General features: G+C 56.1%; 2 protein-coding genes across 11 annotated transcripts; both read left to right on the top strand.

Annotated features, from left to right (window-relative positions):
• Positions 1-1,413: 1,413 nt before the first annotated feature.
• Positions 1,414-10,362, top strand: FAAH2 (fatty acid amide hydrolase 2). Of its 3 annotated transcripts, none has more exons than XM_041424215.1 (11): positions 1,414-3,518; positions 3,850-3,932; positions 4,213-4,346; positions 4,622-4,831; positions 5,232-5,351; positions 5,840-5,975; positions 6,762-6,879; positions 7,217-7,346; positions 8,240-8,351; positions 9,002-9,196; positions 9,829-10,362. In XM_041424215.1, the coding sequence occupies exons 1-11, from the start codon at positions 3,123-3,125 to the stop codon at positions 9,884-9,886; spliced, it is 1,692 nt and encodes a 563-aa protein (XP_041280149.1). In that variant the 5' UTR covers positions 1,414-3,122; the 3' UTR covers positions 9,887-10,362. The 3 variants fall into 3 exon arrangements, with proteins under 3 accessions (XP_041280149.1, XP_041280150.1, XP_041280148.1); XM_041424214.1 differs by having other exon boundaries at positions 1,418-3,518; positions 7,217-7,336; XM_041424216.1 differs by lacking the exon at positions 7,217-7,346 and having other exon boundaries at positions 1,416-3,518.
• An 872-nt stretch (positions 10,363-11,234) lies between these two features.
• Positions 11,235-22,296, top strand: LOC121346419 (interferon gamma receptor 1-like). 8 transcript variants are annotated; one of them, XM_041424210.1, is made up of 8 exons: positions 11,235-12,945; positions 13,189-13,358; positions 13,747-13,867; positions 14,638-14,810; positions 15,765-15,943; positions 16,378-16,531; positions 16,815-16,942; positions 17,272-18,468. In XM_041424210.1, exons 2-8 carry the CDS (start codon positions 13,289-13,291, stop codon positions 18,058-18,060), a joined length of 1,614 nt encoding a protein of 537 aa, XP_041280144.1. In that variant the 5' UTR covers positions 11,235-12,945; positions 13,189-13,288; the 3' UTR covers positions 18,061-18,468. The 8 variants fall into 8 exon arrangements, with proteins under 8 accessions (XP_041280144.1, XP_041280145.1, XP_041280143.1 ...); XM_041424208.1 differs by lacking the exons at positions 11,235-12,945; positions 13,189-13,358; positions 13,747-13,867 and adding exons at positions 19,475-19,604; positions 21,343-21,473; positions 21,568-22,296 and having other exon boundaries at positions 13,885-14,810; positions 17,272-17,439; XM_041424211.1 differs by having other exon boundaries at positions 11,235-13,358; positions 14,716-14,810.
• Positions 22,297-22,868: the final 572 nt, after the last annotated feature.

Genomic DNA, 22,868 nt, shown 5'->3' with positions numbered 1-22,868 from the left:
GCAATTTCAAGATGTACCCCAAAGCCCTGCTTTAAGTGGGAAATGGGTGGTGGGTTTGTGAGGTGGGTGTCACTCCCTCAGGGTAAAGAAGTAAAGCATGTCCCCAGCCTTTCCAAAGGTACAGCAGCTCCACTTGGCACCAAGGAGATGCAGGGCACAGCCTTCCCCAGCATACAAGGTCCCTCCAGTGGAACTGGAGTGCAGGGACCGGGAACAGACGGAGTGTTCCTGGGCAGGGGACTATCCCAGGAAGGCCAGCTGGCTCCTGAAGCATCGCACAGACCCTGCCCCAATTCCAGTGCAGTTGGAGCAGCAGCAGCAAATAGGTTTCGTGCAGCCGCCAAGATGTTTGCTGGAGCAGAGGCGCGCATAAACATTTTGTTTAATCAAGGACTCGGAGTGAACACAGTGTACCCTGGCTCCGTGCAGAGGGAACAGCTGCGGCCCTGCGGGGCAGGGCCAGGGACACCGATCGGCGGTGGCAGAGCGACCTCCCGTGGCACGGTCCCGACCCGGGGTGCTCAGCACCGTGGCTGCGGTGGCAGCAGAAGGAAGCCCTGGGACACCCGTGTCCCAGCACCCTGCTCTGAAGGGAGGCTGTGCCCCGGCTGCAGGCGGTTCCGGCTGCTTGCAGGGCAGTGTGCCTGGCAGCTCTAGCCGTGCAAGGCTTGGTTCGGCTCAGTCCCACTGCAGCTGTGCCCGAACCGAGGGCAAGCTGGAAGAGCCCTGAGCTTCCCTGCCCGTGGGTCTGTGGGTGGTGATCTCATGGCAGTGTTGTATCGAGAGAGCCCAAGACCCTGGCAGTGCCAGCTGCTGTGTTTTTACACAGGCAGGATGGGACTGCTTCCGTGCCCTCCTGCCCTTCTGGGAATGAGGTGTTGGGGCTGGGGCCCTCCTGTGCCCCACCAGGCCCCCTGCTCAGCGAGAGCAAGAGAGGGGTGAGGTCAGAGCTCTTCATCTGCAAGCCCCGAGTGAGCAGCCCAGGCACCCAACATCTGCCGATGGACCCCGGGCCAGCACGCAAGAACACAACTGATGGAAATGCAGAGCACAGAATCTCTCCGTGGTGGATCTGGCTAAGGGCAAGCTTGGAGGAACTGCCATCAAATTCAGGGGGGTTTTTTTTGTTTTTTTTTTTTTTTTTTTTTTTTTTTTTTTTTTTTTTGTTTTTTTTTTTTTTTTTTTTTTTTTTTTTTGGTTTGGTTTTTGTTCCCCCCCCCCCCCCCCCCCCCTCCAGGATCTGCTAGGAATTAAGCGTCTGAGTTGCTGTGTTTAAACCTCAGCCTTTAAACATCCCTTCCCACTCCCCCCATGTGCTGCACGAACCCCAGGTTTCTTTGGAAGCATTATTTTAAGAATAAGATTTAAAGAGCTCATTTCACAAAGAATTGTGCTATCAGGTTCTTTTTCTTCTTTTAATTTCCAAAAAGGTATTTTTTGTGCATTGGGGACTAGATCGAGAAGAGCTTTGGAGAACACTGTGAAGGCAGCCAGACTGTGGTATTGCCAATCAGCGCGCACCTCTTCTTCCCACCAGCCTCCCACTCAGCTGCCAAAGCCTGTTCCATGGCTTCCCAGGCAATTAGTGGTTGCAACGCACATGCACACAGCCAGCAGAACCCCTCCAGGTTTATATGTGTCCTTGATAACCTCTTGTGGTTTTTTAAGCCTTTGGTAGCAATGAAACGGCTGAGGATAGTGACAATATAAACTCCCCGAGTGCAAGACCTGGAAACGTGTTTTTCTTCTAAGCAGCTGGTGTCCCTTGGTGGGGCAGGTGTGAATGGGTGAGCTTCACTCTGTATGTCAACCCCCATGCTCTTGGCAATCAGACTGGAATTAACTGGCTTCTTCGTGTGCACCCAGGGTGGTGTTTGCTTGGTTGGCTGGTTATGGTAACTGAAAACCAGTCCGAATCACTTCAGCCTTGGGCTTCCAGACCTTACTGCTTTATTTCTAGAGCACCTTGTATCCTATTTTTCCATTTTTCATGGCAACAAAGCTCCACTGGGCTGTCATGAGCTCTGGCAGCCATTCTTTTTCCTCAGCTCCCAGGAAACTCCTCACCTTGACCTAATGGAGGAGCAGCCTGAGCTGCTATCTGGGACAGCACTGGTGTGCAACGGGAAGAGCAGGGACAAGGGGAGCTCACAGAGAGCAATGCAGCAGCTGATCCAGTGTGAATTCCAAAGCTCTGTTCTTGAAATGTTAAAAGACAAAGATTGAGGAAGACACTTTCCATGACAAAGAAAGACACTGTCCATGCCAGAGCTTAGGGAAGGTTTCTGCAGAGCAGCAACAGAAGCAGAGACCCAGGACAGAAATATTTTGGTTTGTACCCCTCTCTGCCAACATTTGGGCAGGATTTGAAGGGGGGGAACCAGCAAATCCACTAAGAGTTTGAGGGAAAAAAAAACTGACAAAAGCATTGGTGAGATTACATTTAGGAGGGTGGTTTAGAGGAGTTTTACTATTTTAGCTCTGGAAAACAGGAGATACCTGACTTACTCCTGAGCTCTGAGGGAGCCCTTATCATCTTCCTCCTCTCCTCTCCCCTCCCCTTCCCTCATCTCCTCCTCTCCTCTCCCTGCATCAGGCAGGGAGAAAAGGAAGTATCCTTGACAAGATTGTGAAAGAAGAACTACTATCAAGATGACTTCGATGTCAGCTTAGGTTTTAGAGGACAGAGGTCGGCCGATGGCCTTCTAGGGCGCTTGTGCTGCAGATTGTTCTATAAATGCTGATATGTTGACTCTTCGATCATAAAGGATTTTCACAAGAAATGTATCCCTTTGTAGCCTTGCTTTGTGCTCGTAATTCAATTGCCAACTGTGTGGAAGGGAAGAGATGCAGTAAGGCCTGCTCACATGCTGCTTAAATCCTTTCTTTAAAAGACAGTATTTTTTTCCCCCAGCATTGCCAATTATTTTGCCCTGAGGGCTGAGGATTATACAGTGCTGTTCCTGTTTCCATAATCAAGCACCTGGACACCTCAGAGCATGTTTAAATCTAAGTGTGATAATAGCTGTATTTTATAAGGGAAAAGCTCAAGAATGAGGCTCGGTGTTTATAACGCAAAAGAACGTTATAATTTGAGGTCAGCCTTAAACTGATAGTTCTTAATGTCCCGTAGTTACCTTAGACACCCAATAGAGCGTTTGTGTGCACAGTCTGACCCGGAGGACAGGCTTTTACACGGGGACGGGCAGCCTCTGCCGGAAAGGGAAGCGTCTCCTTCACGGTCCAGCACCGGACGTTCCCGCGGGCAGCTCGGAGGCATCGCGGCTGCGGGGCTCGGCCCAGCGCCTCAGGCTGTCACCGCACCCGGCCGGGGGAGGCTGTCGGGGCAGCCCCTGCCCGGGGCGCGTTTCGCTAAGCCGCACACGCCGCACGTCGGGAGCGCCGCCGCCCCTCACGGCAGCACAGCCGGCCCGCCGTGCGCGCCCCCGAGCCGCTGCGCTGTCCCCGAGCAGAGGAGCGGGCAGAGCGGGCCTGAGCGCCGCGCAGCGAGACAGAAGGTGGGCGAGGCCGCCCTTCTCCCCGCCCCCCCGGGCGTCGGTGCGTTCCCGGGGGGCTCCGGGCCGATGCGGCCCCTGGGCCGGCGGCACCGGCACGGACACCGGCGGGACGGTCGCCACGGCAACGCGGGCGGGGCGTCGCCCTGACGTCGCTTCCGCGCGGGGCGGGGCCGCGGCGCGCGCTCCTGCTGCTGCCCGCGCGGCGCCTCGCGGAGCTGCTCCGCGCGCGGCAGGTACCACCCGCGCCCCGGGGCGGGGGAGCGGGGACAGCGGGTCTCGGTCCGCCCAGCGCCCGCGCCTGACGGCAGGACCCGCTGTGCCCCCTGCCCAGGTGGCGTGCATAGAGGTGGTGGAGGCCTACGTGGAGAGGATCAAGGAGGTGAATCCCCTCATCAATGCCGTGGTTAAGGACAGGTGAGCTGGAGGCAGAGGGCACGCTCGAGGACACAGCGGCTCCCTGCCTGCCTCGGGGCCCCACCGCTGCCCTACGCCAGGGGCACGGCGATCCCCGCGCCGCCACCGCAGCGGCAGCGGGCCGAGCGGCCGGCGGCGGGATGCCGCTCCCGGCTCCGGCAGAGACCAGGCGGTCTCACTTCCCCCACAAGCTCTTGCCGCACTTGGGGTCCACCCACCCTGCGGGGACCCCGCTCCTCTCTGATCCAGCGCGAGAACATCGCCGGGTGCTTTGTTGCAGGTTTGAGGAGGCCCTGCAGGAAGCCCGGCAGGTCGATAAGCTGCTTTCGGAGGGTCCTGCCGATGATTGCCTGGAGGAGAAGTTCCCCTTGTTGGGAGTTCCCATCACCGTTAAGGAGGCCTTTTCTCTCTATGGTGGGTTTGTCTTTGTGCCTCTCCCGGTCGTGATGTGCTCCTCATAGTGGTGGGTGACTGTGGCAGGTGCTTGGAGGGAAGTAGTCTCCCTTTCCTTGGCTTGCACCAAGCTCTGCCTGGGCTTCTGTGTTTGTGCTCGTTTGTAGCACACAGGTGCTACAGAGCTTGTGGTGCTTCAGAGGAGCAGCCCTCACTGGGAACCTGCTTCCTGCAGCTCTGGGTTGTCTCGGGGCACTGGCCCTGATGCCTCCCTCCTGTTGACCTTGGCACCACAGGGATGCCCAACACCTCTGGCTTGGTCAACCGCCGCAACGTGATCGCCACCTCGGATGCCACTGTGGTGTCACGGCTGAAGCAGGCAGGTGCCATCCCGCTGGGTGTCACCAACTGCAGCGAGCTCTGCATGTGGTACGAGTCCAGCAACAGGGTCTACGGGCGGACCAACAACCCCTACGACCTACAGAGGATTGTGGGCGGCAGCTCAGGTGAACCCCGGCACCTCAGCAGGGTCCTGCACGAGTGACAGGTTAAAATGCAGTGGGGGAAGAGCTCCAAGTCTCTGCACACAGCTATTAACGTGTCCCTGGGCTCTTGTGGAGCTTAGGGACCTCTTTCCTGGGCACTGCTGTAGGCTGTTGGGAGGTCTAGCTGCTTTGCCTCTTCTGGGTGTTTCATCTGGCATTGCTTCAGCCTGCTCTGTTGTACTTCAGCAGGAAAATCCCTTTGGCCTGCATTCCCCAGCTATCCCCTACCCATCGCTAAAGCCAAGGTGTTCCCAACCCCTCTTGCTTTTTAGGTCCCCACTCTCCCTGTGAGGCGTTCCTGCTTTCCTGGATTATGTGCACCCTAAATCTGTGGGGTTTTGCCATGTTCTCTCCTGTGCAGGTGGGGAGGGCTGTGTCCTGGCAGCTGCCTGCTCAGTCGTGGGTGTGGGCTCTGACATCGGCGGCAGCATCCGAATGCCCGCCTTCTTCAATGGAGTCTTTGGCCATAAACCCACAACAGGTAAGGTGGGTGCTGGGGTCTCCTCCTCTTCCCCACCAGCAGAAATGCCATGAGGTGGAATGGGGGCTGGGGGATGAACCCCTTCAGGACACCCCTATGCTGGCTGCTGGTGGGATTGCTGTAAGGAGTCAGGTAACCTCTTGCATGGGACAAGCCTGTTGAGGAAGCACAGCTGGGGCTGGCAGTTGGGAAGCTTTTGGTGGCAGAATGCCAGGCACATGGGAGACAGGCAGGGGTTTACCCAAGTATTGCATCCTCAGCATGGGATGTTTTCACAAGGTTGGGATCTCCTGGGATGTTTCTCTGTCTTTCAGTGTCCTGAATGGGTGCTTTTCCTCCCATCCCCACCCCACAGACCTTGCCATCAGCACTTGTGGGGTGTACAGTCCCTGGGGAACCATGTCTCCCTGCACCCAAACACCCCCCCAGCAGGGCTGTCCCCATCTGGAGGCGATACTTGGGGTAGTATCTGACTTCTCTGCTCTCAGGGGTCGTGCCCAACGACGGCCAGTTCCCAAATGCTTACGGGGTGCGGACCAGCTACCTGTGCACGGGGCCCATGTGCCGCTACGCAGAGGACCTGGAGCCTGTGTTGAGAGTCATGGCCGGTCCTGGGGTCAGCAAGTGAGTTGTTCCCACTGCTCCAAGCTGCTGAGCTGGAGTTGGGAGCTCTCTGGTCGTCACAATGTATTAGGCCTTTGTATGAGACAGGTCTGCACCCTGCCTAGTTTGCTTGTTACTGATTTCCTTCCTCTGCTGCTGGCTTCAGCAGGGCCTTGGCTGCTGGGACTGCCCTTCCCACCGCCCACGTGCTCCTGGGAGCCAGCAGCCTTGGGCAGACTGATACTCTCTCTTCGCCAGTGAGCTGCTTCCTAGCTCTGTCCCACACGCCCCTCCCAGGGCTGGCCTTGCTCCTGGGTATTACAGCACCTTTTTTCCTGCTGTTAAGTGAGGAGTTTTCCATCCCCACACCATGGCCAGTTCAGTTCCTTCAGTTCTTGGTCCGTGCAATCAAGTGCAACCATGCTGCATGCCAATGAGGGGCAGAGTGGAGATGGGGCAGCCCTTCTTTTTTGCCACAGCCTGCACACAGTTGCTCTCTCCATTACCACTTTGCTTTTTCCTGGGCTCTTGTGCAATCCCAGCCTTGGCTGCAGCCAGAGTTTGTAGTCACAAGGTGCTTCTGGAGAAATGAGAACTGTACCAACAGAAACTGGATGGGTCTGAGGGGGCAGGTGAGCAGCTGGATGCGTTGTGGGCAGTAGGTGTCTGTGTCTTCAGGGTCTCACCTTGCCACCCTGAGGGACAGAGCAGGATCTCTTGAGGAGACATAACAAGTGTGTGAGAACCTCTAGTAGCTGCAGAGGAGCCTGGGGATGGATTTGTGACAAAGCACCATTCCTTTCCCAGGCTGAAACTGAATGAGAAAGTGTCGCTGGAGCAAATCAAATTCCACTGCATGGACCATGATGGCGGGTCCATTTTTGTATCACCTGTGGACAAGGAGATCTTACAGGTCCAAAAGAAGGTAGGAAGTAGCAGAGGATGGTGCTAACTGGGGTAAGCCTGAAGATAGGACCTGGGGAGACTAGTCAAAGGAGCCCTGGGGAGGGGAAAGAGTTGCTTTATGTGTGGCTCCTGCAAGAGCTGGTGAAATGAAGGGCTGGGCAGGCAGCCTTGCATCCCAGTCCTGTGCTTTCAGGGGTTAAAAAGTAGAAAAAACTTTTTCTTCTTTGGGGCTAAAGAAGACACAAGGGGAAGATCTCACAAGCAGGTCCCCTTACTATCTTCTCTGCAGTTTCCACGGGCTGATGGCAGGCATCAAATCTTTGTGGAAACAAGCCCATCCTTGCTCTTCCCTTCAGGTGGTGGAGCACCTCGAAAGTGACCTCGGGGTCCGGGTTCAGCATGTGGCAATCCACAAGATGAAGTATTCTTTCCAGATCTGGTCAGCCATGATGTCATCCAAAGACAGTGAGGGGCAGGTGTGTCAGAGTGAGTTGGCAAAGGCACAACTTTGGTGGCATCAGGGAAGAAACAGCTGTTTGGGGCCAGGTGTGGAGAGTTGTAGGCTTCCCAAACCTACCCAGGGGCTTTCCCTGCTCATTGTGCCCCCCCAATCCTCCTTTCACCTCTTCCTAAAATTGCACAACACCCTCTCCTTTGGTGTTCTGTGGGTTGAGGCCCTGGCTCTCAGCAGAGGAGCAATGTGGTAATTGGGGTGGAGGGGAGGTTGTTTTGGCACATTGACCTTTTCCATGCAGGTTAGCAACTCAGCCAAGCAGGGGGCATCCTGCCTTGCTCTTTGCCCCATGCTGTGTCTTCTGACTTGTAGGCTCAGATTAACACCCTTTGGGATGCCAGGACAGGCAGGGGACTAGCAGCTTTCCAGCAGGAGACCTGCTTGTGTAATTTTTCCCTGGAATGGCAGCTGCTCTGCTATGCTCTGTGCATGCAGGAAAGTACTTTGTAATAAAATAAACTTCTGGGAGTGTCATAACTTGTGCGTTCCTGGCACAGAGGCAGTGATGAAACAGCCCCACCACACCAACGAGGGCTTGTCTGGCTCCTCTGCCTCCTTCTTCCAGGTCCCATTGTCATATCACAGGAGGAAGTGCCTCTGGGACATTATCCTTTGCATTGTGTCAGTTGGGTGCTGCTTTGGGGGGTTCTCCCTTCTCCTTGCTTTCTCTGGTAGGGAAAAATGCTCCTGCTGCTGCCCTGGATCAGTGTCAGAGCTGTGGAGCTCCTGATGGGCATCTCCTGTGTGAAAGTGGGAACATCTCACATTGGGATAAAGGGATAACGAGAATTCCACTGTCCATTGCCAGCCTGTGCTTCCCTGCTGCATGTTGGCTTTGCTGACAGGGGGAGGGGGTGTGTTACAGGAGGCACAAAGATTCACGGACCTGCTGGGGGACCATGGGAAGCCAGTGTGGCCGCTGTGGGAGCTGATGAAGTGGCTCGTGGGGTTGTCTTCTCACACTCTCCCAGCTATCGGTAATGCTGGCAGGGGCCCTGGGAAGTGCAGAGGCAGTGGTGGGGTGGGCAAGTTGTTAAAGGCAGGTATTAGCCTTCCAATGCCCAGCGGAGCAACTCGGGGTTCGCCCTGAGCAGCTTCAGCCTCGTTTGGCAAAGACACTCCGAGTCCTTGAGTTGCATGCAAGCTCAAGAGTGTGGATCTGTGATAAATGGGAGTGGGTACCTTGGGGAAGGAGTGAGGATGGTGGAGCTGGGGGCAGGGTTCACTTCTGCTGTGAGCCACGCCAGAACTGCTAGGGGCTCAGAGAGCTCAGGGTCTGCACCGATCTTGTTTCCTAGCAGCAGGTACTAGAGGAACCCTAATTAGTGCAGTTGTGCTGCTGTCTAATGAGTGCTGAGGTCGTTATGCCAGCTCTGCTCAACCCCACCGGCTGGAAAAGCTAGAAGGAAAGGGCAGGTTGAATACTTGTCCCTTGGCAGAGCTGAGGGAATGCTGCCCACAAGGTTGTGCTAGGGGGCAATCTGCTGTGGCTACTGGCAGGAAGGGGTACTTGGAGGGCCACCCCAGAAGCAGGGGATGTTGCATGTGGCTGGGCATTGTGTTTCTGCCCCACATAGCCCACAGTCCTCTCATACGCTCTTGTCCCCATTTCTACCCTTTGCTGCAGCCCTGGGACTGACAGAGAAGCTGGTGAACCTCAACCTCAGTGGGAAGGCCAAGCTGGTGAGCATGGGGAAGAGCCTACAGGAGGAGATGGAGGCACTGCTGGGGCCGGATGGGGTGCTCCTCTACCCCTCACACCCCACCATCGCCCCCAAGCACCACTCGCCCATGTGCATGCCCTTCAATTTTGCCTACACAGGTGAGCAGCCCTGGCTCCTGTGGAGTTGCAGCTAGGGCTAACCAAAATGATCTCCCTGAGGCAGCAGTGTGGGCTGGCAGCTGGGCTGTTGTATCCAGAGTGTTTGCATTGCTGATGGTGGGCTGTGCAGCAAAGAGAGGTGTCTTGTTGCTCCAGAGAGTGGAGTGAGGGTTGTCGTGCATCTTTTACCTTTTGCCAAAGGTGCCTATCCACAGCAGGGCAGGTGTGACTTTGTGGGTGGTATTGGGGTTTAGCAGGAACCTGAGACCTGCCATCTCTTGGGGTACCTTATGTGCCTGGGGCCCCTTATGTGGTCTGAACACCTCAGTGCCACTGCCTTGCTTTGTGGAGTGATGGAAGGCTGATGCCTGGCACAGGAATGTCCCAAATTTGGCATGCCACAGTGTGTGCCATCCCTCATGGATGCTGTTTATACACATGATGTGGGCACTGGGAATCTCTGGCCAGTGATGTCCTTTGTCACCATGTCTCTGCACTGCTGCGTGAAGCACCAGCTGCCAGGATCTTGGTGCTGTGTATGACAGAGCTGCCTGCCCAGGGTGGGAGAGCCGGGCAGTGATGTGTCCCAGTCGTTGTGCTCACTCTGATCTATCCAACCTTCTCTCTTGCAGCCATCTTCAATGTCCTGGGCCTGCCGGTGACACAGTGCCCGCTGGGGCTGGGCAGTGAGGGGCTGCCACTGGGCATCCAGCTGGTGGCAGCCTCCTACAATGACCACTTGACACTGGCAGTGGCTCGGTACCTGGAGAAAGCCTTTGGAGGATGGGTTTTGCCAGGGGAAGGTTAACTTTGGGAGGCAGGAACAGAGGCAGTGACAAGTGCTGATGCTTGATCCCATCACGGCACTGCCTGCTCCCTCTACATCCCCCTGCACCCTGCTGGGAGTGGCTGGTGGTGCCTCCAGCGCAGGAACAGCTGGACCATTGCCACTGGAGTCCTCATCCCTGTGGCACCCTCTGTCAGGGAGAGACCTGCCTTTCCCAAATTCCTCAGGAGCCCCAGTGCTACAGTCTGAGGATGCCCTGTCTGCATCCTGCCTGCAGTGGGCACCCACCCACCTTTTCCAGACCGTGGAGTTGGCCAGCTCTGTAACCCTTCTGCTTTCAAAGCGCTGAGTGAGAGCTGGGCAGAGGACGTGCACCTTTTCCAGACCGTGGAGTTGGCCAGCTCTGTAACCCTTCTGCGTGTTTCCAGATTGCTGGGGGCAGCTGTGCAGCATCCTTCAGGGCTGCCTGGGCCCATGGGGCTCCGCCTTGGCCTGACTCTACGCACAGGGCTGGACTGTGCCTACTGCACCCTGGCTTGCTAGCCCCCACAGTCCTCCCAAGCTCCTGCAGGCTTCCCCCCACCCTCTGACCAAAAAGGGAGAGGGGTTAAGGGGGCTGGAGGAGCCATAGGCCTGCCTCACCAACAGCGCTTTGTGGGGTGGTGGGTGCTGGGCTCTGCAGTGTGTGCAGCTGTCAGGCACAGCTGGGAGCATTTCAGCACTTGTGTTCAGCAAGGTATTAAAGAGCCTGTCCAGTCTACTATGGCTGTGTGTCCTTTTCCTCGTGGCTGTCTCCCTTCCAGCTCCTGCCAGGCCCCAGCCCCATCTCTACCAGGGATGTGTCAGAGCTACCCAGCACTGCTGGCCATTGAAGTGGTGCAGGGACAGAAGTGGAGGTGCTGGCATCGGCCCCCGGGGGGGCACCTGGCCACTCTAAGGCTCTTGTTTTGGAATGCCCAGGATGACAGTGACTGCTGGGCCCTGGGCAGAGCTGAATGGTGCTTATGAGCTCCACAATGCTGCCGTCAATGGCTGTGTTAGTCTTCCAATGGTTGCACAGTTCTTGGGAAGCACAAGTCCAGCTGTGTTTTGTCCCAGTGGGCTGCTGGAGGCATGGCACTCGAGGTGGTGCAGAGCCGTGGGCAGGTCCCTCATGGTCTCCAGGGCAAATGCGGGCTCCCAGCCCTGTGTGCCCAGCTTGCAGCATTGGTCTTGGCAAGGATAAAACCTGCTACTGGTGTTGCTGGGATGTCCTGGCCTTTGTCTGCCCTGCCATGTGCCACCCCTGGCCTGAGCCCTTGCTCCTTTTTGTCCCAATGCCACTGACGGTCCATGCAGGGCTAGCGCGGGATGCTGGGATGGTGTGCTGGAACAGGCTGTGCCTCAGCTCTGGTGTGCAGAGGGCACTGCTGAGCACCCGTGCCCAGCTGGGACGTTGCTAACAAGGAAGCAAGGAAGGAAAAAAACAAACCCTGGCTCAGCAAAGGAGGTACAAACCACCCAAGTCAAATCACGTCTCCCAGCATGGAGGCACAGACAACGCGGACTGTCCCCCATCTGGAGGAATCCTGGCAGCTGAGCAGACCGTGGTAGCACTTCCAGTGAACACTCGGAGCCAAACGTGAGGTTGCTGAGCTGAGGGTGTTGTGTTTAACAGTGTGGTTGGTGAGGTGGATTTCTGATACGGCAGAGGGGCAGAGAGGAAATGCTGGATCAATGTTGGGGGGGGTGCTGGTGCTTCAGGGTAGTGTGATGGGGATGCAGACAAAGGAGAGGGTGTGCAGAGCAGAGGGGGTTAATCCCCACAATCTCAGTTATTACCACAACACTGAGATTTTTCCTCTGGCCATGGCAGAAAGGGGAACGGGTGTGCTGGGGTTCAGAGGGGGGCTGGCACAGACTTGCCTGCAGTCACCCTTGCTGCTTCAGGGAAACACTGCCTCCCTTGTGCTGCCTTCTGCAGTGAGAGCAGCCCTGTCCCTGCCTGCACAGGCAGCCAGTCCTAGGGTCTCCATCAGTTCCCCAGCTCTGTGCCTCCGTAAGCCCCAGGAACAATCCTGGAGGCTCTTTCTCCCTCCAGGCAGAAATAATGCCTCCTTCAATGGGCTCTGTTGCAAAGCCAGGAGGGTTCTTGCTGGTCTCAGGATGGGGGGAATCGCTAGCCCGACTGCCTGTGCTTCAGCTCTGATGTTTCAGAGGTCACACCTAAGCCCTCACCCACAGTTTGCAGCTGCGTGTCCCTGCTTGTTGGCTGTTCCTCCTTGTTTCAAGCTCTTAATGCTGCAAGGGACAGAGAAAACATGGGAGCAATGTTTTGTACTCACATGCTGAGGTGGTTGCGCTTGTAACAGTGAAAAGTCGGTGTGAAATGGGAAGGGTGAGAAGCAGTGACTGTGGTGAGCCAGCCCCACTGGTGTCCCATCTGGTCAGGGTTTCTCCCACCCCTCTGCCTCTGGAGGCGGCCCTGGGCTCCCCACCTTCATGGGGGAATGTGTCCCCACAACCACAAGGTTGGTATTGGTAGCCTCAAAGCCCTTGGATGTCTGCTCTAGGAGAGGAAGGTTACCTCCATGACCGGCAAGAGCAGGGAAAGATTCCTGGTGACTGAATGGTGGGGCAAGGCCAAGGTAAGATGGGACTGGCCAGGTGCAGGTGCCCAGCCAGACCAGCTTCTGCTGTGGTTCACAGTCTGAGATCTCTGCTTACAGCCCAAGAGGGTCCCTCATTGTGCCCCATTTTACCTTGTGGGTGATGTCACACACGGTGCCCTCCCCGTACCGGCGAGGCTGTGGCATGGCTGGGGGTGTCCTGGCAGTGGTGTCACAGGTTGTGCCAGTGTGAGTCATGCCCAGAGCTGGGCTGAGTCACCTCCCCAGTGGTGTGAGCATCAGGTGAGGAGCTTTCTCAGACCCACATCCAGATGACAAAAGGGAGCGTGGCTTCTCACCACAGAGTGCCAGAGGTGGGTGCAACAAAAGAGGTGGGTGCATAGTGCCATAGCAGTGTGGCAGCTGCCCACTGTCCCTGTAGGTCGACTTACCACCACAGCCCTGAGGGTACCTGCCCTGCTGCACCTCCCAGGATGCAGCAGAAGGTCCCCTCCATAGTGGACACCTCTGTGCCATAGTGCCACAATAGTGCCACAATAGGCATGTGGACTCCGTGGGGCAGTGTCACTGGCTGAAGCGTCCGTTTTTAATCGCAGGTCCCAGCAGCCCATCATGTCTGTGGGTAGCGGAACAGCTCCAGCACAGCCATGCCTTTCCACGGCCCCCAGCATGGCCGCATAGTGCTGGGGCAGATGGATGGGCTGTGGTAGGATGAGCCCTGCCCTGCTCCTGCTGCTGTTCCTGGCCAGCTGCTCCCTGCTCCAAGGTAAGCCAGTGCTGAAGCTGTCACCACAGTCTCGGGGGGACCCTGGCTGCAGGGCAGGAGGAGGCACAGGGACGCCTCTCAGACCTACTGAAGGTACCGTGAAGCGGAGAGGCCCAAGTGGTCATCAAGGAATGATGAGAAAGAAAACCCCCGGGTCAGCAGCAGCTGTGTCAGGGTGTTGTCTCTCCCATTTTGTCAGCTGTGTCTCTACTTCGGCAGAAGCGTGGAGAGGGTGTTTTCAGTGTGCAACAAATTGGGGGGACAGAGGTGCTGAGCACCTGCTTTGAAGTCAGTGTTTGCCCACTGGGACAAAGCTGGGGAACCTGTGCACCGGGCCACAAGGGGACCTTGCAGGACACTGCCTCATACCCCTCTGCTCCCTCCCCAGGGATGCTACTGAGGCCACGGCGCGTCAGGCTGGAGGCACGGAACTTCCACGTCTGGCTGCGTTGGGAACCAGACCCCAGCTCACCCAGCTCTGCCACTTACGAGGTGGAGTGGAGGAGCAGGTAGGTGGGGAGGAGGGGGTGAAGGGGTCTGGTCCTCTTACACTCTGGCAGAGGCTGTTGGGGACCCCTGGCAGCCAGAGTACTGTTGTCTGGCAGTAAATGCCACAGAGTAACAGAGCAGTGGAATTGGCAGGGATTGGCTTGTCCTACCCCTGCACATGCAAGGTCAGCTCAGGACTGTGTCCTGGTGGGTTTTGAACAACTTCAGGACAACATCCCTCGACAGCTTGGTCCCTTTCCTGGTCACTCTCCCAGTAACAAACTAAGGGGTTGCTTTTGGACTGCGGTTTTGGATTTTTTTTTCCCATTATGCTAAATGGGATTTCCTGTATTTCAACTTGTGTCCATTGCCTCTTGCCCTTTTGCTGGGCACCACTGAGAGGAAGGCTCTATCTTCTTCTCGTGTTGATAAGACTTCCCCACCCAAAGTCACCTTTCTCTGAGGCTCAAGCTGTCACCACTCGCTCGGTTTCCCTCGTACCACAGAGCCTCAACAGCCTCAACTCCTTGGTGGGTTCTCCCTGCCACAGCTGTGTGTTTTCTCATTGTGGAGAGCACAGGTCAGAACACAGTTCCAGATGCCATCTGTCCCCAGGAGGGAGTCAACTTGCTGGTGACCCCCCTCCTCACACATCCTGGGAACGCTGTTGGCTGATGCCTGGGCTTTCCTACGCTTTCCACCTGGGCAGGATGGCAGTGGCTGGGCAGCCCTCCCTTTGGGCTGGGAGGATGCTGAAAAGAAGCAATCCCTGTGCTTTCTCCCTGGGCAGAACCTCGAACTGGACCAAGGCAGGTGCCTGTGGGGGGAGCAGCAGAAACTCCTGGGTGTGTGAGCTGTATTTTGACAGGATTCATGATATCTACTGGGCACGGGTGAGAATGGTGGCCGGAGGTGAGCAGTCCGAGTGGGCCAGTTCCAGCGAGCTGCAGCTGTACAGAGACAGTAAGAACTGGGGAGCTCCTCCAGCTGGGTTCTTCCTGGGGGGCTGATGGGGAGAGGGGACCTTGGAGAGATCTGATGGGATACAGTGGGAAAGCATTTTAGGATACTGGAGGGAAAAGAGTCAAGAGCCCTAACCAGAGGAAAGGGATGAGGCAGAGCTGCCAGAGGATAGCTGGGTGAAGAGCAAAAGGACAGAGGAGACACAGTGAGGTGATTGGTAGGAGGCCCCAGGCCAGCAAGGCACCATGAGAATTTGGGTCTCTGGGGAATACAGCGAGATGGGGCAGGAAAGAGGATATGCCTCTGGGCTTGGCTTTTGAAGGCTCTTCTTCCTCCCCTGTCATGGTCTGGGATGAAGCTGGTGCAGACAGGTGCAGGCAGGGGCAGACCCTCTGGTGATCCATTCATCCTGACTATTGTGTTTGCGTGGTGTGGGAATGTGCCTCTTCTCAGTCACAGACTGGCTGTTCTGTCCAAAAAACCTAGTAGTCTCTTGGAGCTAGAAAATTTTCAGGGCCCTCCTCTGACCTCCATCAGAGGGGTTTTTGCAATAAACAGAATGTGTAAGCTAAATGGGTTCCATGTTGGCGGTTTGTGTTCCCTTGTTTATTCCCTCTGCATCCAACTGGCATGGAAGTGGGTGCATTCAGTTAGAAAGTGGTTGCTGGCCTTGGCAGTGGGGTCTCCAGATGCTGGTGGATGGCTCAAGGGTGAAGGTCTCAGCAGAGGGAGCTGGTGGTGCCACAGGTCTGTTGGTGTAAAGAGGAGGCAGAAGCAGTTCTAGCTGTCATGAAGCTGCCATTCCTAGAGCTGGTTTCAGAGCACAGAGTGCCATCAGGCAAGACCCTGTGCTCTGAGAGGGGAATGTCAGACAGAAAAATATAATTTCTAGAGAAACAAGATGTCTGCCTTCCTTTGAAGGCCTTAATTTTCAATTTTCCCCCTTTCCTACAGCAATTGTTGGCCCCCCCAAGTTGTCCTGGCTGCTCCAGGACCAAATTCTCAGTGTAAACATCATCACACCATCCACTCCCTACCAGAGAAGAACTGGTTCCTACAAGCCAGTCAACCGAGTGCTGCTGAAGCTGTGGTACTGGCTGCACCTGTACGAGGGGGACCTGCTTGTCCAGCAGGTATGTGTGGTAGCTGGGCAGGGCCCAGAAATGCAGGGCTTGCACAAGCTTTCCTGGTGCAGCAAAGCCACCATGTCAGGTTGCAGTGGTGTGGGGGTGCCTGTGCTGCAGCCCTGCCACAGCTGGCTGCGCATGCAGCTGTGAGGTGCTGTGCACCCCCAGTCTGGGGCTCCCACCTCAGCAAGGCAGGAGACCACTTCCCTCCCTTGGGTGAAAAGAACTGGACTGGTTCTATTGAGATGAAAGGTGATGCCACAGGTGTTTCAGGAGATGCTCTGGAATGTCAACACCTCCTGGGGCAAAGAACTGAGTGCTGGAGGTGCCTGGGAGGAGGGACCATGGGGCAAGTGGGATGTTGGGGCTGCACAGAGCAGTGGAGCCATGCACAAACCCCACCTCCAGCTTCTGTGGCCACCCTTTCCATCTGCTTTCAGGTGCCCTGCAAACGGAGCAGTAAGGAAGTGCCTTGTACCTTTGGGCACCTGAAGCCCAGCACACAGTACTGTGTCCGGACGGTGGCTGCAGACATTGCCAGGGAGCGGAGCCAGGAGGCTGAGCAGTGCCTGGTGACTCCAGCAGGCCCTTCAGGTGGGAGGACTCTCACCAACTCAGCTGGCACGGTTGCATCTCAGGTCCTGCTCACAGCACAAACTTGTGTTGAGGTGTGAACACCTCACCTTCAGCCACTGTGGTCAGGGTTGTGGCCCAGTGCTGCCCAGTGGGGACCTCTCATAGCGATGCTTTCTTGTCATCTGCCTTGGGCTTGCCTCCTGAAACATCCCAGTGTGATGTGGATGGGAAACACTGATAGAGGGTGGGGTGGGAGGGATGTGTTTGACTGACCCCTTAGCCTGCTGTGACGTCCTGGCAGGCTTTCCATGGGTCCTTGCTGTGCTGAGTGCCTTCTTCTTGCTGCTGCTACTAAGTGTGGCTGGGATCTGCTTCATGCAGCTGTATGTCTTTCTCAGTCCTCCGGAGATGTGCCTCCCAAAAGCACTGGTAAGTGACAATCCTCCTCCAGCCTCCACCTTGTGTGTAGCCATAGCCAAGCCAGGGTTCCCTGCATTTGCAAGGGCTCAGCACCTCCTTTCCTCCAACTCTCACATTACCAAGCCCATTTTGGTACCCAGGTGCCTCCCCTGCCATCTGAACCACTGTCCCCCAAGGAGAAGGTACTGGTGGAGGGCATTGGCCAGCCACGGGTCACAGCAAAGGATGGGGTCTCAGGCAGTGCAGCCCTTGGTGTTCAGCACAGTTTGTCAGAACCCCCTAGTTGGCAGGGCTTTGGCCGGCTGAGGCTGACCATGTCACTGCTTTTGTCCTTGCAGGCTCTCCAGACCAGCGAGCTGAGTGTGGCCCTGCAGGTGCCTCCACTCCAGCCTGAGGAGGACCCGCTGGCCCTGCTCCTGCAGACTGTGCTCCCCTCCCACAGGCCACCCACAGCTGTGCGGGCACCCGCCACAGTCCCACAGCTCCTCCGAGGCCTTGTCCAGGATGTGAGTGGCTACTGTGCCAATGGGTTTGGCCCAAACTGCACTGAGGGAAGGGACCCATCCTGCACCCACAGTCAGCTGGGTCATGCCTTAGGCTCCCAGGTCCCCTCACAGCTGGAGAAGGATGGGGAGGCAGGCGATGGGGATGATTTGCCAGAGCAGCTGGTGCTAGTGGGACTGGCTGGACACAGCTACACAGGTGACAGGGACAGCCAGATACCTAAAATATGGCTTCCCCTGCACCTCCAGCTTTATTCTAAATGCCAGTGCCCAGTCCTGGGAGCAGGCAGCCACCTTCCTCTGGCCGTGCCAAGCAGAAGCTGCAGCCAGGAGTACCTGCAGGAGAGTCTCGGCACGGCCGGGCCCTGGATCCGGCTCAGCTCCGTGAAGCTCCTGGCCGCTGTGGAGGCAGAGGGGGGGCAGCGCCTCTGTGCTCCCCAGCCCCTGCGTGGCGGCGGGACTGAAGCAGAACAAGGTGACAGCGCGGTGCAGCGAGGCTGCTCGGAGCAGGCCGAACCGAGCGTGCCCAGGCCCTGCCAGCTGCCCCCCTCGCCGCGCAGCGTCGTGCGGGCAGCGGCCTCGTCCGGCTACGAGCCCCGTGCCCTGCCCGGCGCTGAGCCCTAGCGAGCGGGGCAGCCCCAGCTCCCGCACGGCCCGAGGGCTCCCCGAACATCCCGTGACGGCTGCGGGCCCCAACCTGCGCGTGCAGGGCTGGCCATGGGACGGGGCAGCCTCCAAGGGCAGGCAGAGGCACATTCGGGCACCGCCGCCAAGGACAGGCGGGATCCAGAGCTTTCCTCTGGGCGTTTGGTGCTCTTGAGACACAGCCTAAGGAGCACTGACCAACGCTGAACCCCCAAAACTCTTATCTAGAGATCTGTCTGTATGTGGGCGTGTATGGTGCAGTAGCTATACTAATGTAACACTGATATATACATATATATTTATAAAGCTCTTCAATGGAAATTGTTGGGGTTTTTACTTCTGTGGAAATGTTGATTCTGTGCTGGAGCTGTTTTTAAATATCACTAATTTATACTAGAAAACTGGCTTCTCTATTCGTTGTTTCTGTGTTACAGACCCAGCACGGCCCTTCCCTGTGCAGCAGTCAGGAAAGGCACGGGGTAAACTTGGGGTTTTCCAGGCAGAAAATTGCACCCACAATCTCTGTCTTGCTCTCCTGTGGGAAAAACTGTTTTTTAGCATCATGGGATACATTTATTATTCCTGCTGCTAGCACTGGGGTGATTTATGGCTGAGAAGCCCTGCCCTGCGGTTGTCCCTTGGGATGTGTTTTGGGGATGTGCCTGACGCCACAAAGGCCAGGGGAAACCTCCTTGTGCTGTGTAGCAGGCTGGGATCAGTGGAGTCAAAATGTGACAAATGCAACAAAATGTGACAAATCCAGGCTCTTGGACTCACAAAAATTACTCTGGATCTGGGAACAGGTGAGAAACTGATGTGTAGTGTCCAGGCAGCTGGTGGAGGGGATGGAGGTACAGTGCTGCCAGTCTTAGGGAGCCTTTGGGGCTGTGCAGGGCCATGTTCCAACACTGTGAGTCACTCCTGGCATCCCAGCCGTGTTCCATCCCTGCCTCGTACTGCAGGCTGACCCCTGTAGCCCACAAGGGTCCATGAGGGAGCAGAGACCCACCTGCAGTTCAGGGAGGCCCCTATACCAGATGCCCAAAGGAGGCCGTGACTCTATGGAAAGATCATGACTGGAGCAAGCTCCTGGCAGGCAGGACTGTGGCCCCATGGAGAGAGGAGCCCAAGCTGAAACAGGTTTGCTAAGGGAATTGGGACCTTCTAGGGAGAGTGATAGAGCAGCTTTGGGATGTGTCTGGCATCTGGCCCAGTTCAATCTCTCTCAGTCAATGTGAGGACGTGTCACGTATTGAAGAAATTGAACTGAATTAACACAAAAAAAAGGAAAGAGAGAGTCCCAAGAGCTGTTTGAGGAACACATATATTACCCATATGCTTTTTTTCTACCTATGAAGTTGTGTCCAATTTCCATCTCCTTTGTCCCTCACAGTGTCTGATCTGCCTCAAGGTCATGGTCAAGCCCTACACACCTGCAGCCCTGTTTGATCAATTGCCTCATCCCTATAGCCCACAGAGCCTCCAACCTCACCCCACTCTGGAAGGTCACTGCATGGTCCCAGGTAAGGCACCTCTTAGCAGGAGCACCAGTCAGAGCTGCTGTTTGTGCCACAGGCTCTGGGCAGGAGCCACATCCCAAGCAGGAGCTTGTCCAGGCCCAGCAGAGTGTCCATCGTGTTGCTCCAGCCCGGTCCTGGGTGGTTTGCCAGGGCATTGGACCAGTGCAATGGGACCAGACTGGCTCCCACAGCTGCTGTGTTGTGGGAGCTGGGCTTGCGCGGGGCACGAGCAGTGCTCTGATCACAGCTGGCCAGGTCTCTGCAGGTCCGAAGAGAACCAGCTCTTTCCTGAGTCTGTGGCTGGACAAGGGTGCTGGTGTCCCCATGGGTGATTTAGGCAGTCGCACACTGGCAGCAGGGGCTTGCCCTGGCCCAGGGGTGGTTGGACAGCTGGAATGTTCCCACTCATATAAAAGAGTTGTTCGTGGCGAGTGGAAAAAGATAGAAGGGTTGTGACATTTCAAGATGCCATCAGCAGCTGAAGTTTCCGAGTGGATGCAAGAGGGGGTTTCTGCTTTGCCTCAGAGGTGCGAGTAGCATGTGGGTTTCTGCAGAAACACAGAGAGAAAGTGCAACATTTGCTGCAGGGCGAGGTCCTGGCATGTCCCAGGAGAGACCTGTCACCGCTATGTGCAGCACGGGGCCTGGGTGGAGTGTCTGAATTAGATCCCACTTTCATCTGCCTGGCAGGTTGGTGTGTGCTGAACAGGACTGGACTGTGCTGGAGGATGGACTTGGGTCAGGGGTAAGCCGCCAGCCCTGGGCAAGATGTCAGCCCCAGGCAGGTCTGCGCAGGACACCAGACCAGTCCCTCCATCACCACTGCAGCCTCAGTCATGTGCATACAGCAGGGTCCTCCTTCAGCATTCTGTGCTCCCTCCACAGCCTGGAAAGGGCTGAGCCAGTGACTGGGCCTTAGGCACCCAGCCCACCCTGCAGCACCATCCTCCTGGAGGTCAGATGTCATCTCTGGTGCTGGCTCAGGCCTACGGAACAGCACTGTGGCTGCAGGTACTGGTGCGGGGGCTGGTGAAAGCTCTGACTCACCACGATCTATCCCCTGTTCCTGCCTTCTCTCTGTGGTTTCACATTCTGCTGGAGCCAGATCAAAGCAAAAAGTGAGATGCTACTGCAAACAGCTCTTTATTAGAAACAGTGGGTTTAAAACTGTGTAGGAGTGTATTTCTTATTACTAATTCTCAGAGAGCAGAGGTGCCAGCCTATGAAAATGGTGCACAGTGGAAAATTGCTCTTTGAGGGCTAGTGGGGCTTTCACAGTCACTGAGTGGGAACCATTGTACCTGACAACCATGAGAGATGTGGTGGCCCCTGAAATGATGGGGGGAAATCCAGCTCTTATATTTTGTGGCTTGCCAGTACCGAGGACCATCCCCATGAGCCTTTGGGAGGCAGAGCTGCAAACAGCAGGATCTGCTCTGACCCTGTGCCCACTCTGCTCTGTCTGCTTTCTCTCCTGCCTATCACTGTCAGCTGCCCTGACACCTTTCTGGAACAGCCCAGAGCCACCCCAAATCCTCACAGCCACCTCAAGCGCTGTCCAGCACATCTGTGTGTATAGCAAAGACCTGGGACCCCACTAAGGCCCTGTCACTCAGCCTCCCTCTGCAAGTTGCCTTTGTGATGGATCTGTAGCTCTAGGTAGGTCCCTGAAGCAGCACAGAGCAGCAGCTGTCCTGAAGGACCCCATCCTTCAGACCCGAAAGGCTTTGTGGGTCGACAGGTCTGAGCTGCAACATCCAGGCCACTGACTCCTGCTGCACCTCCCTCTCAGAGGCCTTAGCTGCTTGTCTTGGTCGGGAAGCTGACCAGGATGGGGACTGTGAGAGACCCAGAAGCTGGAGCCTGAGTGTGGTATGTTTAGAGGATGTACCTGAAAAGGGCTGCAGAGCTGACAGGCTGCAGAGAAGTGAATTTGGTGGCTCAGACCTGTGTGGTTTCTCTCCAGGCAGGAGCTTTCCTGCAATTCAGTGGATTGGGACCCAAGCAGGGTGATTGGGACGTTCAGGTGACCCCAGGGGACTGTAGAGCAGAACTGGTCCTTCTCCATGTGCTGATCTGGGTGTACCCTCATCTGGGGATGCGTGGTAAGTGTCTGCACTCAGAAGGTGCCAAGGGCACCCTGACAGAGTCATGTACCACCTAGCTTGGTCACCAGGTCTCCTTACTCTGCAGGACAACCGCCCCTGTGTTGTCCTCACCGCTCACCACTGCTCCTCTCAGGGTCTGTGGCATACGGCCAGTTCCCATGCTTCCCATCCTTCAGATGCACAAGAGGGGATTTCTGGTTCTGCAGCCTATGGGAACGGCAGCTCAGCTCAACACTTTCCCACTTCCTGACACTGCTGCAGTAGCCCTCTGCCCCCAGGATCATTCATGCTCCTGGTGACAGACAGGACCACCAAGCTGCCCTCTGAGTTGGCTCACGATGCACTATGAGGTGGGGGGGAAGGGGGATGGTGTTTGTGCTTTCTCCTCATGGCACCACAGCAAATGGCATGAGCCTGTCTCCGGGATTTTTCATTCTGTGACATGAAACCTGGCAGGATTTTGATTTTTTCCATCTGATTTCCATCTGACTTTTTTCCATCTCCATCTTCTATTTTCCAGAGGATGGAAAACAGGCTAGATGCAGATTATTTTTAAGGAGAAAAGTCCCAGCTGTGTGGCATGCCCAATTGAAATGGATGATAGCTTCACCTCAGCTGTTTCCCAGTTGTATCCATGCCTGACAGATGGGGACTGGCAAACAGGGGTAATCAATGACCTCTGGATAATGCACCTTCAACCATTCCATGAGAAATGAGAGTCTCTGTTTTGTGGTCAGCAGGGTCACAGTCAGCCTTGTGATTAAACAATAGACGCTCAGGCTGCTCATCATCCTGTCCTGTCTACCTCAAGAAAGTCCCAGTGTGACGTCCTACCCCATAAGATGAGATGACACAATAGACTGAGAAACACGGATCTCGTGCCAAGACTTCAGAGGGACTTTCCGTGTGGCACCTATGAAGCAAGCACTGTTCAGCCTCTCTGAGCCCCAGCCTCAGTGCAGATAGGGAAAGGCACAAAACAAGTTGCCCTGTCTCCTCTCCTCCATGAATAACATCTCAGGATTTTAAGCTCTTGAAAATTTAAAATCTTCTTCTGCCTGTCAGTCTCTTCCCCACTGCCCTCAGGAAATGTGGTGCTCAGGGAGTTGGGCATGAGCTGCAGTCACAACAAGAAGGGCCTGGTTGAGGTCACCAGCGG

This window comes from Onychostruthus taczanowskii, unplaced genomic scaffold (genome assembly GCF_017590055.1).
Source record: "Onychostruthus taczanowskii isolate IOZ18803 unplaced genomic scaffold, ASM1759005v1 scaffold81, whole genome shotgun sequence".
NCBI classification, from domain to species: Eukaryota; Metazoa; Chordata; class Aves; order Passeriformes; family Passeridae; genus Onychostruthus; species Onychostruthus taczanowskii.
Note: the sequence above shows the minus strand (reverse complement) of the source record. Positions and strands in the feature narration are given on the sequence as shown.

Excerpts from the sequence above, each read along its gene's own strand:
- FAAH2 (XM_041424214.1), top strand. The coding sequence starts at position 3,123 with ATGTCCCGTAGTTACCTTAGACACCCAATAGAGCGTTTGTGTGCACAG. Across the intron at positions 3,519-3,849 it reads GCCGCGCAGCGAGACAGAAG|GTGGCGTGCATAGAGGTGGT; the intron begins GTGGGCGAGGCC and ends CCCCCTGCCCAG. Across the intron at positions 6,880-7,216 it reads TCTTACAGGTCCAAAAGAAG|GTGGTGGAGCACCTCGAAAG; the intron begins GTAGGAAGTAGC and ends TCTTCCCTTCAG.
- LOC121346419 (XM_041424205.1), top strand. The coding sequence starts at position 14,177 with ATGCTAAATGGGATTTCCTGTATTTCAACTTGTGTCCATTGCCTCTTG. Across the intron at positions 14,811-15,764 it reads GCTGCAGCTGTACAGAGACA|CAATTGTTGGCCCCCCCAAG; the intron begins GTAAGAACTGGG and ends CCTTTCCTACAG. Across the intron at positions 16,532-16,814 it reads GACTCCAGCAGGCCCTTCAG|GCTTTCCATGGGTCCTTGCT; the intron begins GTGGGAGGACTC and ends ACGTCCTGGCAG.